Genomic DNA, 18,687 nt, shown 5'->3' on the forward strand with positions numbered 1-18,687 from the left:
TTCTTATTTTAAGTCATGTAGCTCTCTAACATTACCATAATAATATCATTCTAAAATTAGAGCTCTGTAGCAGTTAAACAGGGTCACAGTGACAGTTATAAATACTATTATGAATACTTGGTGAGACCTGGAATGTGGATTGAGGCATCTTGGAAACAAATGGTAGATACTTTATATAGTATTTTTTTTTTTAATATTTTGAATCCATGTGGGAGGGAGCACTGATTTTGTGCAATACACATCAGGCACGCTGGGTTCCTTAATTTATAATTGGAGTTGCTATCTGTCATTGAGTTCTAGTCAATTAAAGCTGACCTCTGCATTAATTCTTCCCCATCTCTTAGCTTCTTCAGTTTAGATGTAAGAGTAGTAATCAGTGGAGCAATTGCATCTTCTCAAATTTAGAACTTGAAAGCTCAAAAAAGATTAATATTTTCAGGTAACTAAACCAATTATCAATACTATGTTCAAATAGCTTGGTGTTGGTGCTTAAAATGTATATTCTGTGGATATAAAGGAAAGTTGTATTTCAGTAGACACGTTGGGGATTACAGTGGAAGAGATTGAAAAAAAAACGAGGGAAGTTTTTTACCAGGTGGTAATCAAGAAAATGGATCAGGTTATTTATTTTCTCCTTGCATTAAATTCTGAGAGTCTGCCCGACTTGGCAAGTGCTTAATGGGAATGTGTTTTGTTCAAAAAGGAAATTAAAGGCAAGGCTAAACCTTAAAGGGGTTTCAAAATCTCTTTCTTTCCATTCCTTTGGGGGTGGATGCAGCCTGAATTCAAGTCAGTTTGAGAAAGAGGAGGAGAAGCATCTGAGTTGTAATTTTGTAAATTAATTCAGACTTGTATGGCTTTTATTCTGCAATGTTATATCCCTGTGAAAATGAGTGTACGTGATTTTGAAACGGTTTTCTATTTGTATTGGACTAATAACAATGCACCTTACAAAGATGTACTGTTTTTGATTTATTTTTTTGTGAATGTAAATAGATGAAGTATCTGGAAGCTGTATATATTTAAGGTATATGTCTGCAGAATTTCTTATTTACATCTCGCTTGTTACAGGGATGTTAACAATTACAGATTTCATTAACATACTGCATAGATACTATAAGTCTCCAATGGTAAGTACCGCACTAAGCTTTACTTTCATTGGTTGCCACATAGTACAGAAACTTCATTTTTGAACTCTTTGAAGGTTTAATTAATATTGAAGTCCTTTGAAGCTTAGATATGTCACAGGTATACAAACTGTGTGGGTTCTGTGTGTTATTTTTTTACTTTTTTGTTTAAAAAAGAAAGAATTTTTTGTGGTCAATTTAATAGTGGTATCTGTACATCTGGGTTTAGTTCCCAGCTTTGCTGTGGGCATCCTATGATTTTTGGATGAGTAACTTAATCTGTCGGCCTCAGTAAAACATTTATAAATATGAGATTTCTTTTGTGGGTGGGTGGCACTTAATAGGCATAATGATAGCCTTGGCTTTGGATGCGAGGCTCTGTTTAGTGTTACAGTAATACCAAATGTATTTGGGGTGAAGGACCTAGCTAAAAGATTTGCTAAGAATTAAATGTTATTTTCAAAGCCCACAGGAAAATACTTGGTGGTTGGTTGTTTGATTCGGTCCAGGCGGTTTCAAAATACCTGGTTGCTTCATGTTTCGTAGCAATCAGAACTCTTATTTGTAAATGGGGAACTTCAAAAGCAGTGTTTGCTCGAAAATTACATGAAAAAGTTCATCTTGGTTAAAAGATACAGTAACTATATAGTGGTTTCCATGTTAGATATAAGTAATCTTTGACTCTTAACTATATTAAAGGATGGGGGTTATTGTAAAGTGTGTGCAGGGCTGAGTAGAAAGCGAATTTACAGGGGCTCAGATGGATTAGAAGGTTGCTCTGTTGGGCTGATGCTACAATGTGGTTAAGTTCAGCCAGCTAAATTCATGCGAATAGCTGAGTTGTGTGGCTGAGTTGCACAATCAGCCTCAGATCTCTTGACTTCAGTTAACTGTAATTCACAATTCCCAAGGGCAGCGCGTTGATGAAATTGGCTTGCATGTTCGTGCAGACATTCACATGGCTCCCTTGCTCTTCCCCAATGGCTGTTTCCTCCCTAACAGTTCGAATGAACTAAAAAATCAAACTAAAAAACTGAACTAAAAAATTGGATCCAAATGATAACTGATGTAGGAGGCTTTTCAAGGCTAGTTGATTAAGTTCATTTTATAATGAAGTACCAGATGCATAGAGTTTTGTGCACTACCCTTTCTTACTATTATATATATATTTAAAAATATATTGTTATTATATATATAATATATATAAATATTATATATATACACACACACAAAATATATATATCATATATATATATATAAAGTTGTTTTCCTGGGGACTTATAGAAGACAAGGCAAATTGGAAGTGACTGCACCCTGGTAACTTTTCCCTCATAGTGGTTTCCATGTTGTAATGATACTCAGCCTTCAGTGTTACTGGGTTTTTTCCATATAATTTTGCTCAAGATCTACACATTTTCACTCTTATTTACAGTACTCAGCATCTTATCCCCTGGTTTGTGCTTAAAATAATTTGTGTGCAGAGGGAAAGGGGATAGTTGAGTAAAGAGGCAAATTTTGATTGAAGGGAGGGGGTCTCCTACAAAAGAAGTAAAAAGTCCATTCTATATCCAGAGGTGCTTCAGGCTTAGTAAGAATTACATGTTCAGCTGAACTTGGCCTAAATATTTTGGTTCTTTCTAAAATTCACCATTTGTAAGTCAGTTAAGGGAGCTAAACTGTCAGCAAAGGTTATACAGGGGTAAACTCTGCCCTGATTTGATTGTGGAAGGAGGCGTCAGAGGTTTGCTCTGGCGTCTTCGTTTTAAGAGAGATCAAGTGCTTGATGGGCTGCTTTTGAGTCTAGAAAAGATTTAGGCTGGAAACTGAACTTCTAGGTATGTAAAGATGGGTGAAAATCCGTCCTGCCCCTTGAGCTGGTGGGTGATGCTCCCTGCATGGAGCAGGTTGCCTCTTTCCTCTTAGTACTGCCAGGAAATGTTTCTTTTGCCAGGGAATTCTTGCTTGGTGTCTTGGCTGCAATAAAGTGTAAGGGAATTAAATCTAAATGATGCTGTTAATAGTTTGGGGATCGAAATAAATACTTTTGAGTTACCGACTTTCCCTCTACCCATTGTAGGTTCAGATCTATGAACTGGAGGAGCACAAAATAGAAACCTGGCGGGGTAAGAATATTTATTACTTGATTGCTATTGGAACATATCTTGATTTGCTTTTTGGTGTAGTGGATTTTCATTTAATCACGGCCATAGCTCATCTCCCTCTAATGGAAACTGTTGTAGTGAGAGTTGGCTGGTTGGCTCCTGCTGTTGATTTTCTTTTTCCTCCCCCCCCCCCCTCTTTATGAACAGTGTGTGAAAGAGGGTGATGGGGGCCGTTTTCTGCCTCGATAAGCACCACCACCCTCTTCCTCTCCTTTGAGAGAGCTGATTCTGGACAACCGCTGCAATTTAACCAGCTCCTTGTTGTTCAGAAGGGCTCGAGAACCAGGTCACACCAGCAGTCCCTTGCCCAGCATCCCTGCTGAGATGGTGTGGAGGGAGAGCTCGCCACACGTCACCACCTTCCCTTCCCAGTCTATTCACTTGCCACATCAGGCACGTTTGAGCCCCAGCCCTCTCCTGTTGGTACCTTTTAGTATTTGGGGCCCTGTTACCCTCGGATTTTCCTCATCTCTTCCTGACCTGGGTAACTCTGCCTTCACGAACACCTGGAGAGTGTGAGTTTAGATAGGAGTGTTTAGGTAGGAGACTCTCCCAGAAAACCAGAAAATTTTCACTATTTTCCTCATTTGTGGTAACCCTTGTGGAAGCATTTCCCTCAACTCAGTTCAATACTGGCTTTGTAAAATATGTCTTTCATCCCACTAATGTTGTTCCAAGGAATTTATAAAAATGGTAATGCTTTCATGTGAAATGGTAACGGAGTGTTAATTTTCTGTACGCAGAGCTTTATTTACAAGAGACATTTAAACCTTTAGTGAACATCTCCCCAGATGCAAGGTAGGATTTGGCTTTTCATTCTCCTCAACTTGAACCTCATTGCATGTCAGCACTGAATTTTTGCCTTGACAAGAAACCATTTGCATTGTGAACATAAATATGACAACGAGCGAGTGTTCATTAAAATCTGGGGATGCATTATGTCATATGTATGACGACTTATTAAATTGCAAAAAAAAAAAAAAAAGATAGATTTAGCTTTGCTTTTTTTGAAGTTAATTCCTGGCACTTTCAGTTTTTGGACTGGGATCCCTATGTCCTGTGGAAGGAAACTGATATAGGGAACCCAGTGATGGCCCAGACTAATGGTTGACTGTATCTCGAGTCAGAACTTGTTTAAGTTGAAGCTGGTCCCACTATAGGGGGATGAAGCGAGGGGAAACATTGGGAAAAATAAGATGCAGTAGGACATAAATAAAATATAATACATATAAATATAATATAAAATATATAAAAAAATACTGCAAGTCAGCATGAGACCCACTCCGGAAGGGCTCAGGCTCACGGAAGAGTTAAGTCTTGCTCCAGGAGTGGAATCTGGGCAGCGTTGGGAATTTTGGCTCCCTGTGCAGCAGCTGGGGATGTCTGATCCCGCTCATAGCACCGAGTTATTTGTGTGGGTAGAAGCCCAGGCCAGCAAGTGGGCATTTATCAAAGTTCTTGTGAGCCTCATAACGTAGTTATTTATTACAAGGGGTGGGCAGCTGATTTTTATCAGTCTTAGTACGACAAAGAAGAATGATCAGTGGTATTTGATGGAAGAAGAACATTATATAGGTTGAAATATTGCTGTGTCGTAGTCTGCAGTGTTTGGAGGAACGTTTCACATCTTCTGAGAAGGAATTTTCTCAGTTTCCCCAGCAATAACATAGGGGAATGATGAGATAATTGTTGTAGCCTCGTTGCCTTTATGCACATGTTCATAGATACTCATTTCTAGGAAGGTGGTACAGAAGGAACTGCTGTTGGTACCATCTTTTATTATAGACTGGCTCACAAAATGCAAAAAAACTGTGAAGATAATATAAATAATTATCTAACATATCTTGTATGATTTTATAAATGGGTGCATGTATTACCTGACATTGCTCATTGCCAGCCAGAATTCCGTACTAATTTAATGCATTTAATGTTTTCTCCTCAGCCTTTTTGATGCTGTATATTCACTGATCAAAAACAAAATCCACAGATTGCCGGTTATAGATCCTGTCAGTGGGAATGCACTTTATATACTTACCCATAAAAGAATCCTCAAGTTCCTCCAGCTTTTTGTAAGTATTTCAAGATGTGCTTTTGCTTAACAGATTTTTTTTCACTCCAAATCTACAACATAAGTAATTTAAAGCTTAATGTGAAAACTTACTGATAACCTTCCATAGCTGACCACTTCAGTTTGTGTCTTTATTATAGAGACAGTGGAAGATAACACAGTAAGCTTGATATAGGAGCTATATTATTTTTATTCTGCTGTTGTTATGTAGAGACAGTTAAATAGCCAACCCAAATGTATCACTGTAGTGGGTTTAACATCACATGGATAGCTGCTAGCTGTAAAGTACCTTGTAGAAGACTGCCCTGTAAATACATTAATTCTGACCCTTCTAGATGTCAGAGATGCCAAAGCCTGCCTTTATGAAGAAGAATTTGGATGAACTTGGGATAGGAACTTACCACAACATTGCCTTCATACATCCAGACACTCCTATCATTAAAGCCTTGAATATATTTGTAGAAAGAAGGATATCGGCATTACCTGTTGTGGATGAGTCAGGTGTGTCTTAAATCTTCTCTATACAAGAGTGTGATAACATAAATAGTGGGAAAGCACTGGTTGGAGAGAGTGGATATATTTGTCTTTTACTATTATTACTGTTATTATTAGAGCCATCAGGAAAGAAAAGGGAATATAAAGAAATATTTATGTAAGATCCAGGTTTATGGGCCTGGAAGAACCTCTTAGGTTTGTCTGCTCAGTTCTGTTAACAAGTAAGATAATGAGTGATTGTAGCACACAAGAAAAATAACTGTATATTTCAAATGCTCTACTAATGCATGTCTTTCTTTTGTAGGAAAAGTTGTAGATATTTATTCCAAATTTGATGTAATAGTAAGTATATGCTTTAAATTCCATAAAATATTTTTATATAGAATTTTAAAAATGAATTTGTGCCAGCTTAACTCTTTCTTTAGCCTTTAATGAGCTGAATAAACAGCATTCAGCTCACTCTGTACAAAATTTAAAAATTAAGAAATCAAAGAGGAGCTTCAGGGCTGTCCTTAGTGGTGCTACTTAGACACAGACATCTGCTGCTGTGGCTGCTCCATGACTTGAGCCTTGGTTTCAGTGCCTGGGAAAGGGCCCTCTTCTCCCCGTGTCTCTCATGGAGCTTGGATTGGCTTTTCCCGGCTGCTGCCATTCTACAGGCTGCTTTCAGGGAGGGGATGCAGGGATGCCCGGCCCTTTCCAGTGAATCAAAATGCCTGGGGCCCTGGAACCAGAGTGTTGCACCTGTATTGATTGCATTGCACCCGTATTCCTGCTGGTTTAGGTCTCATTTAGGCCACTGTCCTGATTTCCTCCCCACCTTGGAAGGGCAACAGTGTTGCTGGATTGATGCCACTGGCAGCCAGCTGAGGGGCCAGGGCTCTGCTATTCTGGTTTCTTTGAAAGCTGAAAATCTTCATTTTTCTCCGCTTTCCTTCCTTATCTGCTATCCGGTGCAACTGCCTCGTAGTTAGGACTCTTGGTAGCTGTGGTATTTTTAGAGATCTCAGGACTCCACTCGCTCCATCAGCCCGCTAGTGTTAATGGACAATCCAGGTGTCTGGATTGGCACAGAACGCTCCCAAAAATAAGAAGGATGGTCACAAATGGAGAAAATAGGCAAGCACTTATATATTTCTGATTACAAACAGTGCTGCTAATGCTGAACATTTTGAAAACTTGGTGTTTCTGCCTGTTTCAGTTCCAGCCTTCTGCCCTTTCGTTCTCTAGATTAATTCTGTGAGAGATTCTCTGCTGCCATAAAGATTGGTGCAGGAGTGGCTGGAAGCTGAGGAAGCAGGCGTTTTCTAACATCCAAAGCCTTGGAAGTCAACACTTGATGGCTTGGGTGGTTCCATTAAGTTTTGCAGCTTCATTAGTCCTTGAGACAGGACATACGTCCTGACATTTTCCATTCTTAGAACCAAGACCCCAAAAGGAAGAGGTTCCTTTTAGATAACATTAAAAATCCACTACTGACAAGAAATGAAAAAAATGCAAATCTAAGTAATGAGATAGCCAAAGTTGTGTAGATTTTAGAGACGTGAGATCATTTCATTGGAAAAATTACATATTGGAAATCAGGAAAACAAAACCAAAAACACCCACAAAGGCTTAAGGATGTAGTTGTTCATTGACAGCTAGTTACATGGGACATCTACTCATCATTAGTTCAGAATGAGATTATGTCTATAAACACATTTAACTAAACTAATAGACTTCGGAGTTCTGGGCATCACAGAATGGTTGAGGTTGGAAGGGACCTCTAGAGATCATCTAGTCCAGCCTCCTGCTCAAACAGGGACACCTGGAGCACAGCGCACAGAAATTGATTTTTCAGCTCTTAAGAGAGGACTATGAGTGGTGAGATGCTATGGAAATAGCTATAATATAACTATAACTTGCAGTAGATATGTGTAGGGTAACTGAAGTCTTGGACAGGCTTTTTGTGCTCTCGTGGTGCCCATGGTTAAGAATTTAGCCTGCACTAAGTGACTTGCAGTGACTTCAAGCTGCCTTTCACACTTGAGCGTAATTGTTTAACAGCCCCAGAACCTGAGGGCTCACAGTAAATTCCAGCCAAAAAATTAATTCCACTTAGATGGAAACAGTGGCCTGGGCGAGGGACAGCTCTGCTCTTCTTCCCTGAATGCTTCGCTGAGCAAAACTAACAGGCCAGGAGGTGCCGACACCACCAGAACATCGCTGCAGTCCCTAAGAAAACTTCTCTGCAATCTTGAGGTTTAAATGAATATATATTTGTAACGTGTCCCTTGTGACTTTAATCTTGAGGCCACCAGGAGTCCAGTATGTGAAATCTTTGGAGTTGCTCTGACTCTAAATGAAGTGAAAATTTTGGATTATGTAAAGCCAAAGAAAGACTTCTTACCTCGAGTGGTGGTGATGGGTTGATTGGTTGGTTTATTTATTGTTAATGTAGTTAGCGTATCATTTTCTACTTAAATTACTTACTGGTGTCAAATGGCAGTGCCAGCAGAGTCCAGGAGAGGGAGCGTGAGCTCAGGGAAAACGAAGGAAGAGGAAGGAAACCTCCCCCATGGGTCGTGTCCCCCCTTGTCCTATGAAAAACCAAGTTCAATCTGCGTTTTCTTAAAGTCTCCAAAATCTTTAGAACTAGATCTTTGTATTCTCTACACCTTGCACAAAAGAAGGACAACTTTTATTGGTCTGATGCGTATAGCAAAAATTAAGTAATCTTGTTATTTAATATAATTGCATACTTGGCTGTTCCTAAAAACTGGGAAAAAAAAAAGTTAATGTGTAACTTGGAGCAGGCTTAGCTTATACCAGAGCTTATGTGTCTACTTGATGCCAAACGTTACTTAAGAGATTGCAGGCAAGCTCTGAGATGTCCTGTGCCTTATTTTTTCAGAATCTTGCTGCTGAAAAAACATATAATAACCTAGATATCACAGTGACGCAAGCCCTACAACACCGGTCCCAGTATTTTGAAGGTGTTGTAAAGTGCAGTATGCTGGAAACACTGGAGACCATTGTGGATAGAATAGTGAAGGCCGAGGTGAGTTTGCTTTTTATTTGTACACTTCATTTTAGAAGTTGTATGACCAAATAAATATATATATATATATATATATACACACACACATATATAAAGAAAATGCATCTTTTCACTCAGTTAGGGTACTTGAGGCAAATGCTCCTCTTATCAATGTGTAAATATCTGTTTGATTTATAGTCTTAGATCATGACTATTTAGAGAGATGGTCAGAATATTATATGGTGCATTTTGTTACTTGAGCTGAACATAATGGGTTTTTTGAGGAAGAAGCAGTGAAGTTTTTTCCAGTCTTGTCATGAGTTTTGCCGGCAACCGAACAATTCTTGAAAATCCAGCCTATAGTCAGGTTGCTGTGGCCTGTTAATCAGGACACCTTAGAGCGCAATTACTTAGTGCACGTGGAATATTGCACTGCTTGCATGGAAATACTGTGAAACAGGGCCAGAAAAATCATTTGAAGAGGCATAGATAGACTGTTCTTAAAAATTATTTATCCGTGTTTGTTTTGGTGCAATTTGTCTTGTATCTGGTCTAGTACTGGGATCTATGTTATCCAAGAGGGGGATGATAAGCAGATCTTGTTCTCTTTAGACCCCTTTGCAGGAGCAAATCAGTATGACCAGTTCCACTGGCCCCTGAGTTGTGTTCAACTCCATCGAAATTCTTCAGCCTTTACAAGTGCAAGATTTTTTCTTTCATTTTTGGGGCCCTAATGGTAGATACAGTTAACCTGAGTATAAAATCTGTATTTTATTGGATCTCCTGAAGAACCTCCCTTAGACAATTTTTATTTTTAACTACTTGCATCGACTTGAGCTTTTACGAGAAACCTGAAATTTGTGTATCTGCAATGCTAAAATTCTTAAGTGCAGCTAATTTTTATTAACGTCCTTAGAGGCTTTAAATAAATGGAGGTTTAAAACCAGCTCCTGCCCTTCAGTGCAGCCTAAGCATAATGATGTTTTATATAAATATGGGTCAGTCAAACTTAGGAGGCAATAATCACTGTTGTCTTCAGCTGCCAGACAAGTGCTTGATCTGACTGGAAATAAAACAAACTGTCAATTTTTCTTTAATCCATTACCTGAGAGAAGAAAAAATGATTAAATATGGATAAGGTGCAGAGCAGATATCCCCACCTGAAGCATCGCTGACAAAGTATTATCAAAAAGACAAAATGTAGACGCATTTTCGTCCCTTTCCCACGTTTTCTCAGGTGGATGTGACTGTTCAGATACCTCAGAGCTTTGTTTTTGTGCCTGTCTGGGAATGAAGTGATTGATTTAAGCCATAAATGAACACGGCTGCTAGAATCAGCAGAGCTTCAGTTCTGTCATATTTCCTGGGGGGAAGAGCATAAACAGCAAGTAGTTTTGAGTAGAAAGTGGCAAGAAAACATTAAAACACAGCGTTTAAGAAAGCTGCGATTTATTTATGTATTGGTTTTTTTAACTGAATGTGAAATAATGGCTTCCTTGAGTGTAATCTGGCTGTCTATTCAAGCTTTCAGCTGGATAGAATACATGATGGTATTAAATTTAAATTATTTGAGCTTTGATCACTGTCTAAAAGTATAGTGGTCTTGTTCATAAATCTAGTTTGTTCCACATTGTATCCTTTTCTCCTTCATTAACTCCACACTGAGTTTACATAGTAAAACGAAACCTCTTTTTCTGTCGTCACACGAAATTGTGATTTTATTTATCTTTTTCATGGCTCAGCATTCGGCCTCATTTTTGTAGCTTTATGAGAACAGTTTCGTTAAACAAAGCTTGGATGTGTCAGCGTTCAGCCAGTTTGTGCTGTGGGTCTCCTCAGAGTGTTTCTCTCAAAATGAAAATTCTTTTAATTAAAAATAATAAAAATAATGAGATTCCAAAATAGAGCTTAGAGCAGAGCCTGTAAGTTGGAGAGAGAGAAAAAAAAAGTGTGTTGTATTTCTGTGAAATCCTCTGGCTTACTATGATTTTGAAAAGTCTTTAGATCAGAGCTTCTTGAAATGTGAATGTAATGTGAAATCTGAGAAGATTTTGTGAGCAACATCTAAGTGTTTTAAAGGCCTGGATCTTGGTTTGCTTGTCACCTCCGATCTGATCATTGTTGCTGTGTCAGGGCACTGTGCACATTGTAAAGATGCACTTGATTTTATCTGGGTTTGGGTAAGCAGGTTTGTTTTGCTGTGTGACAGCAAAAACCATAACAACTTGAGCGGTTCTCTCTGCTGCTTGCTGTTGTTGTCATTGCTTTATTTTTTATTCTGTTTGCTGTTATCATATGCCTCAGAGGCGAAAATCCCTCAGAATGTTTTCCCTGCCTGCAGGTGCATCGTCTGGTGGTAGTGAATGAAGCGGACAGCATTGTGGGCATCATCTCCCTCTCCGATATTCTACAGGCTTTGGTACTCACACCAGCAGGTAGGGCTCTGACCCTGCTCTTAGTGTGGCCAAAATGACCACCTACTGCTTATAATTGGTTTATTGATGGTAGTAATGGGCAGTTAGTTAGTTAGCCCCTCGATTAAAGCAACAGGAGGGGTGGGGTGAGGAAGAGTTGGGCAAGTCAGGGGCCTTTTAGGAGCAGCTGGGCATTAGGCTGCAGTTCCCCAAGCAGCCAGGCCAGCCTAAGGCTGGGTTTGACCTGGATAAATGCAGGTGATGGGCAGTGTAGATCTGTTTTAGTGAGTGATTTGCCTTTGCCCCTTCAAGCAGATCCATGAGACTGGTCAGATAAATCATGCCCTACAAGTGTCCGTTTCTCCTCGGTGACGAGAGATGATAACGTATTGCCTGGCAAGAAGTAAGAGCAGTTTGCCTTGGAACAAAATACCAGTTCTGCTGTGGAAACTTCATGCGTTTAATGGTGTTTTTATGGCATTGGAGTTTGTGACTCCAGCTCCAGACAGCAGGAAATCTCTTGCCAGCAATCTGAATGTGACAAGTAGTAACTCCCAGTTGCTGGCAAGAGATTCCTGGTGTCTGGAGTGGGATGCTGAAGCCAGACTCAGGCCGGGGTTCAGTCCCTGCCCAGCATGGAGCTAGACTGAAGAGCAGCAGTAGGGGCAGGTGCTGCGCAGCTCTGTGCAGCTCTTCTAGCAATGGCTCTTTCATCCACTTGCTGGCATTCAAACCTGCCTCTGAGCCAGGGGAAATGGATGATATCTGAATTACAGGTGAAGTTGGGAGCAGGAGCAAACAAAATGCTTCCTCACTCCCATTTCCTCATCCAAAAGCATCATCTGTATGAACGGCATCCAGTAGCGAGGCTGTGATCCTGCCTGAGGCAAAGTTCTGCGAGCAAAACCTTCCCATGGCTGGAGCTGGGGACACAGGGGACTGTCACCCACTTTCCTCTTCTCTTAACAGGTGCCAAACAAAAGGAGAACGAAAGTGACTGACTGCTGTGAATGTGTAAACGCTGTAGGAGAACTTGAACAAAAGCTTCTGGGTCAAGTTTGTCTCAAGAACAGTGACCGCCATAGACGGGAGCAGAGTGGCTGAGAATGTGTTTTGGGACTTAGTGATGGATGATGAGTCTCTTCCCCCCAGTGATGTCGCAAAAAAAAGCAGCATGACAAAAGCTTATGTTAAAATGTAGGCTTGTATTTCAAACCGTCTTCGAAACATTTGCTGGAAGACTTCACATGATGTCCTTCATTACAATGCACTGTATTCTGAAACTTTTTTTCATTTTGTATTTGACAGAAGTCACCGGTCAGCAATGGATATATGTGACATAAGGCAAGTGTATGGCATATTCATATCATAGTGCCTTATGTCAAAATACAGCAATATGTCATCACTGTTGCCCATCACTGTCAAAGGAAGTATTGTGCTAAACGAGACACTGTATTTGAATGTGAAAGTCTTGAAACCTAAAACCAAATCAGTTTCAGTTCTCATTAGATTTGTCATAAAAGCTGTAATTTGAATATTGGTAGACTTTAAAACTTGGACAGTTTTGTGTTAAATGTTGCATTCTGAACGGAGATGTAAAACGAGACTGATTTTAAAGAACAGCTTTATTTATTTTTACTTTCTTGACAATTTTTTACACATCTTTGGTGGATAGCTAAAATTTCACCATATCCATTAATAAACTGTTGATTGTTATACAACCAAGTGGTAGATTTTTCTCGTTATTTAAATGATTGGAGCTGCAGGAGCTGTGGCCTGTTGCTCAGTCCATAATTCCTTAAGTTGGAGATTCCAGACGCGTGTATCCCAAGTGCCCTGTGCTCTAACACACAGGCACCATGGAGAAAATCAAGTGCCAGAGAACAAAGCTTTCCTCTGTAGCAAAGTATAAAACGATGTTTGTAAGCCTCAATGAACCTTTTTATTGTATATGATTTGTACAGAAGTGGAGGAGTGAGGGAAAGCTGGGGGGGGTTCTGCTAATGTAAATGCACTGTAAAGTTTGAAGCTGAGAATTTTTTTATATATAATTGTAGATTCTTGTAGATGGATGAAATTAAACCCTACAACATCAGTTTTTAACAGTTCTTGCCGGTTTCTTTTGCATGCATGAGGTGTATGTGCATTTTGGTCAGTGTAACCTAGAAACAGAAGCAGTCTTATTTTCCTTCTATTTTAAAGGCAATTAGCATAAAATGTGTTGTATTTCTTTTGAATATACTATCCTTTTAGCATGAATCTGTACTGGAATAATGACAGTAAACTGATGAGGTGTTTTTTCCCCCAGTTATAGATATTGAGGTAGAATACTAACAGTAAAAATACTATAAATGATATTTATAATATAGTATAAAAAGGCTTCTAATGCAAAATTTTGAGGAAAGAAATTTTTTTTAAGAAGTTAAATGATGATCTAAATGTTTGGAAATGTTGGGCTTTGTGGCCTTTTCCTGTATAAAATCTGAATATCCTTCTGGTACATAGTGGACACTGCTCTCTCATACTTTATCTGTCTTCTTCCATCTTATATTCTCTGGAAAACATCAACAAACTTTCTCCAGCACCATTTCTTACCAGAAAAGCACTGGCTTTTCCCTTGCTGCTATTCTGCACGGCGCTGACCTGCGGCAGCTGCTTTGGTCCCAGTCCCTGGTACCTGCAGATAACACCCAAGCAGATGCAACTTCTTGAAAGGGCAGAGTTGTGAGATACTTCTCCCGAACTTGAGTTATAGACTGCTAGAAAACAAGATGTTTCAGGGGCTGAAGTCCTAGGTCTGAATTTCTGAGAAGCAGAATGGGAATATAATTCCACAACCAAGAAAAACAGCAGTGCCACCAACAAGGTCTCATGCTATAGATGAAAGACTGTGGTAGTGACTCTGGGTGCTCCCCTTCTTTGCTGCATTGGGCTTCTGTGACCGGTGAAAGATTATTCAGTATTGTAGGTTGTTCCGAGTCCTGCAGGTGAGATGCTGTAGAAAATGATGATATCTTAAGCTAGACGATAAAACATGCAGGATTTCCATGCTTTGCTGTGTACTTCCTGCCTCAGCAAGAGATTTCTGCAAAACAGAATTATTCTAAAGTACTTCTTGGACCTGGAAGGAAACAGATTAGCATATTTATGTAGTGAAATCTACTTGGTTTACATAGTTGTAGGCATTTAGATTTTACCAGGAAATATTTTCTTATACCTTGTTTTTTATTAAACATGAACCTTCAATATTTCTTAGCATTGGTAGGGATAGTGTCACCTTTTGATTCTGCAAGAAAATCATCTTGCTGATACTGATCGCTGGACTGATGATCAAAACTTTCCTTTTGTTTTACTCCTGGACTCCTTTTAACTAAAAGGTCTGAGCTCTACTACCCACCACAGGTGGAATCTGCTGTTCACTATGAAACTGAACCACAATTGTCAGGTCTCTGAGGCCTCTTCATGTCATAGAATCATAGAATCATAGAATGCCGAAGGTTGGAAGGGACCTCAGAGGTCATCGAGTCCAACCCCCCTGCTCAAGCAGGGTCACCTAGAGCACGTGGCACAGGGCTGCATCCAAGCGGGTTTTAAAGATCTCCAAAGAAGGAGACTCCACAACCTCTCTGGGCAGCCTGTTCCAGTGCTCTGTCACCCTCACAGTGAAGAAATGCTTCCTTAAGTTCCTGTGGAACTTCCGATGCTTCAGTTTGAAGCCATTTCCTCTAGTCCTATCCCTACTCACCACTGAAAAGAGGCCGCCCCCCTCCTCCTCGCTGCCTCCCTTGAGGTATTTATACACGCTGATCAGGTCCCCCCTCAGCCTCCTCTTCTCCAGGCTGAACAGACCCAGCTCTCTCAGCCTCTGCTCATAGGGCAGATGTTCCAGGCCCCTGATCATCCTGGTAGCCCTGCGCTGGACTCTCTCCAGCAGCTCCACATCCCTCTTGTACTGGGGAGCCCAGAACTGGACGCAGTACTCCAGATGTGGCCTCACCAGGGCTGAGTAGAGGGGGATGATCACTTCCCTCGACCTGCTGGAGACGCTTTTCTTAATGCACCCCAGGATCCCGTTGGCCTTCTTGGCCACCAGGGCACACTGCTGCCTCATGGTCAACTTGTCGTCCACCATGACACCCAGGTCCCTCTCTGCGGGGCTGCTCTCCAGCAGGTCCACCCCTAATCTGTACTGGTGTCCAGGGTTATTCCTCCCCAAGTGCAGGACCTTGCACTTGCCCTTGTTGAACCTCATGTCCTGGGACTAAGGAATATTATTGTGTGGGGAATCGCTGTGAGAGGCAGCCTCGTTTCCAGAGGCTCTTGCTCGACCCAGCAGACCAGGAATCTCACTGAAGGAATTCCAGGAGTGAATTGCATTGAGAGCATCTCCGCTGTAGAGCATCTCTACTCTTTCCAGAGAGCGTAGGAGGCTTCGCTTTGGGTTTCACATCTAGTTGAAGCCAAGTCCTGTATATACTTTTAATTCCTTCTTATAGGATTAAAAGATAGATATTTAATTATTAATATTAAAGAGCAAGTATTTAACTGCTCGTACTGAACTCTCCAGCAACCAGCTTGATTCACATGTCCCTGCAGACTTTCTCTCGTGCTCCTATGTGGAACACTTGCTAGGAGGAGGGCTTTCTAAGGCAGACAGCTTGCCCATAACGCACACTGTGCAAAGCCAGCGGTCTCGAGACACTCACTTTTAATCACTTGTAAACGTCTTGATTTCAAAACAGTTTTCAAAGTCATTGTTTGCATTTATTTTGAATTTACTTTGTTTCCTTCCTTCCTCTTCTTTTTGTTATTATTTTCTGTGCTACAAATATTTGTTGCGGGGAGGGGGTAACCACAGTCTTACTATTTGCTCATGTTTCTGCCTGAACTTTGGAAAAGAATCGTCAAAATGCAGGAGGGAGTAGGAGCAAGTGTTAAGACTCGAACTGAATGTACTCCCCAACCTCCGTGGGCAGCACAGTAGATGCTGTACGGGTGCCAGGCACATTGCTCACGCTGGATGTACTTCCAAAGGACGTTCAGAAAGGTCCTGATGTACTAATGTATACAGCAAATAATTATAGCTCCAAGCTCTATGGCAGCAACTGCTCATACTGCTCTGTTTCATGTGCAAGAATAGTAATACTGTGTTACCACGAAAATATTTGACTGTTTTGCTTGTTACACAAAATTCACTGCAAATTTTCTTCCATCCAGACAGATGAACACAAGAAACGTTTCCTTTTCTTCCTCTGCCTCCGTCTTTCTTCCTGATCTCACTCCATGCACCTCCTCGCTTTGGGCTTGAACAGCCCCATTTTTCCCCTTTTTCCGAGCCTAGGCAAGTATATTCATGGTTTGCATTTACTGAGTGCCTCTTGCTAATAATTTATAATAAAATGAATGCAACTTATCTAAGCTGATAGGAAAAGCACATTTGACTTGAGGACATAACTGTATTTCATAGGTAAAGGTAAAGCTGTAATCCTTGGTGCTAACTTCTCTTGGGAATGTTGTGCTGTACAATACAACCTGAACACCACGTTCTGACTGTTAGAAGCAAAAGGACAAAACGTTTATGGCTTTTCAGCCCTAACCATCTAAACGGCAAGAGCTGAAATAAAACACAATGCACATTGTGGTTTCCCTGGATTTAGGAAATAGCTTTTTGTAGTTTTAGGAAGCATTTGGGCCTGTCCTCAGGAGTGGAAAAAGTAACAATAGCCTTACCATGATCTACATAGCTCTGCTTAACATGAGGCTTAAAAGTGGGATCTGCTTTTTTCTAAATGTAGAAAAAAGCCCTGCCCAGGAAGGCCGGGTTCTGGTCCCTGCCCACGCTGGGCTGTGCGGGCTGGGTAGCCAGAGAGGGGGCAGCCCTCGCACTAATAATGACTCGATGCAGCTGCAGGGGGAGCAGGAAGAAATAAGAAAAAATGACACAGGGAAAGACCTAATAAACACAACTAGGGTGTCTAGGAGGGAGCAAAAGCAGAAACCCCAAGAAATTAAAATACTGGTGCTAACCACCTGTGTTCTGAGCAGGGAGAACTATCTGAGTGTATTTGCTGATAAACGCAGGTTAGGTTTAAGGAGGCAGAACAGGGTCTACACCCTGCAGGATACGCAGTAAGAGATGTGAGGATATGGAAGCTGCAGAGTGACTGCCACTGACTTCACCTGTGTTCTCGAAACGCCTTGATGCTGCTGGACAGTAACTGTCACCTCACTCCCCTGGGCCCTGCGGCGCAGCAAACAGCCCAAACTCTAGACAGTGACGTAGTTTGAGGCAAAGGGAGTAAGGGCAAAGACGATACCAGAGCTACAGGGCTGTTCGACAGACGGTCCTGCAGGACTGGGGCTACTACAGGTTCTCATGTCTCTTTACACACTCTCCTAAGATGCTCTCCAAGAACCAGGACTGTTTCTCCGTATCTTCACTTGAGAGCACTCAACAGTTTTCCAGAGCCTGTAAAGCAGAATTTCTACGTGCTACTCTTTTTCACTTGGTCCCACTCAATCTATCTGTGTAGTGGGACTGCACAAATCCCTGTGATATAATCCCTATGAATAATATTCCTTTGCTTTAGTTCCGTGCCGCAACGCTCATAAAGCCAGATGAATTCCAGAATGTGGGAATGAGGGGTGTAGGTCACGATGGAGAACACAATTTCCCTTGAATATCATCAAGCTACTGGGCCAATTTAGCCGTATCAACCTGTTCTATCATGTAAGACCAAAATAAACATGTAATGCATGCTGTATTTTTTCCACTTTATAAATATGACATTTTTTAAAAAAAATCCCTATGTTATTTTCAAAACTATGTGGAAAATGCGCAGCGGGGGCAGCGGGCACACACACTTTCTGCCGCCTGCATCCGCAGCTCCCTTTCGTTTCGTTTCCGATCCGCCAGCCCCATCACTGCGTAGTCATCGGGCCCGGTATTTCCCCGGGGCAAACGGCAGCCAGCGCGCAAGGGCGACGCACTGAGGAGACGGCGAAACGAATTTAAAAAGGCATGGGGAGGGAAAAGGCCGCGGGCGGGCGCAGGGAGCCTCCCGGGGCGGGCGCCGCCTCACAGCGCCGGGCGCGGCCGTTGCAACCCGCGCGACCGTTGCGGCGACCAACGGCTGTCCCGAGCGCACGCGCGGCAGTGCCGCAACCCGCCAGCCAATCCGCGGCGCCGCTCGGCAGAGCGGCGACACTCCTCCAACCAATCCGCGGCTCCGCAACACTCCCCCAGCCAATCCGCGGGGCCGCTGGACGGCTCCCCCTCTCTCTCAACCTCCGCCTATGGCCGCGGCCGCTCCCTCGCAGCCAATGGCCGCGCGCGCTGCCGCGGCGCGCGCGCACGGCGGCCCAATGGGCGGGCGGCGGGGGGAGGGCGGCATGGTGACGC

General features: G+C 41.8%; 1 protein-coding gene across 1 annotated transcript in view; it reads left to right on the top strand.

The window, feature by feature from the left end:
* Positions 1-13,060, top strand: part of PRKAG2 (protein kinase AMP-activated non-catalytic subunit gamma 2) — a 186,196-nt gene extending 173,136 nt beyond the window's left edge. Inside the window, exons 8-16 of the mRNA XM_026051911.1 lie at positions 1,072-1,130; positions 3,205-3,250; positions 4,033-4,087; positions 5,232-5,358; positions 5,693-5,858; positions 6,157-6,194; positions 8,746-8,892; positions 11,213-11,306; positions 12,255-13,060. Coding sequence (XP_025907696.1) covers positions 1,072-1,130; positions 3,205-3,250; positions 4,033-4,087; positions 5,232-5,358; positions 5,693-5,858; positions 6,157-6,194; positions 8,746-8,892; positions 11,213-11,306; positions 12,255-12,286 — 764 coding nt within the window. The 3' untranslated portion in view covers positions 12,287-13,060. The remainder of the gene's footprint in view (positions 1-1,071; positions 1,131-3,204; positions 3,251-4,032; positions 4,088-5,231; positions 5,359-5,692; positions 5,859-6,156; positions 6,195-8,745; positions 8,893-11,212; positions 11,307-12,254) is intronic.
* Positions 13,061-18,687: the final 5,627 nt, after the last annotated feature.

This window comes from Nothoprocta perdicaria, unplaced genomic scaffold (assembly GCF_003342845.1).
Source record: "Nothoprocta perdicaria isolate Ctin4 unplaced genomic scaffold, notPer1 scaffold_80, whole genome shotgun sequence".
NCBI lineage: Eukaryota > Metazoa > Chordata > Aves > Tinamiformes > Tinamidae > Nothoprocta > Nothoprocta perdicaria.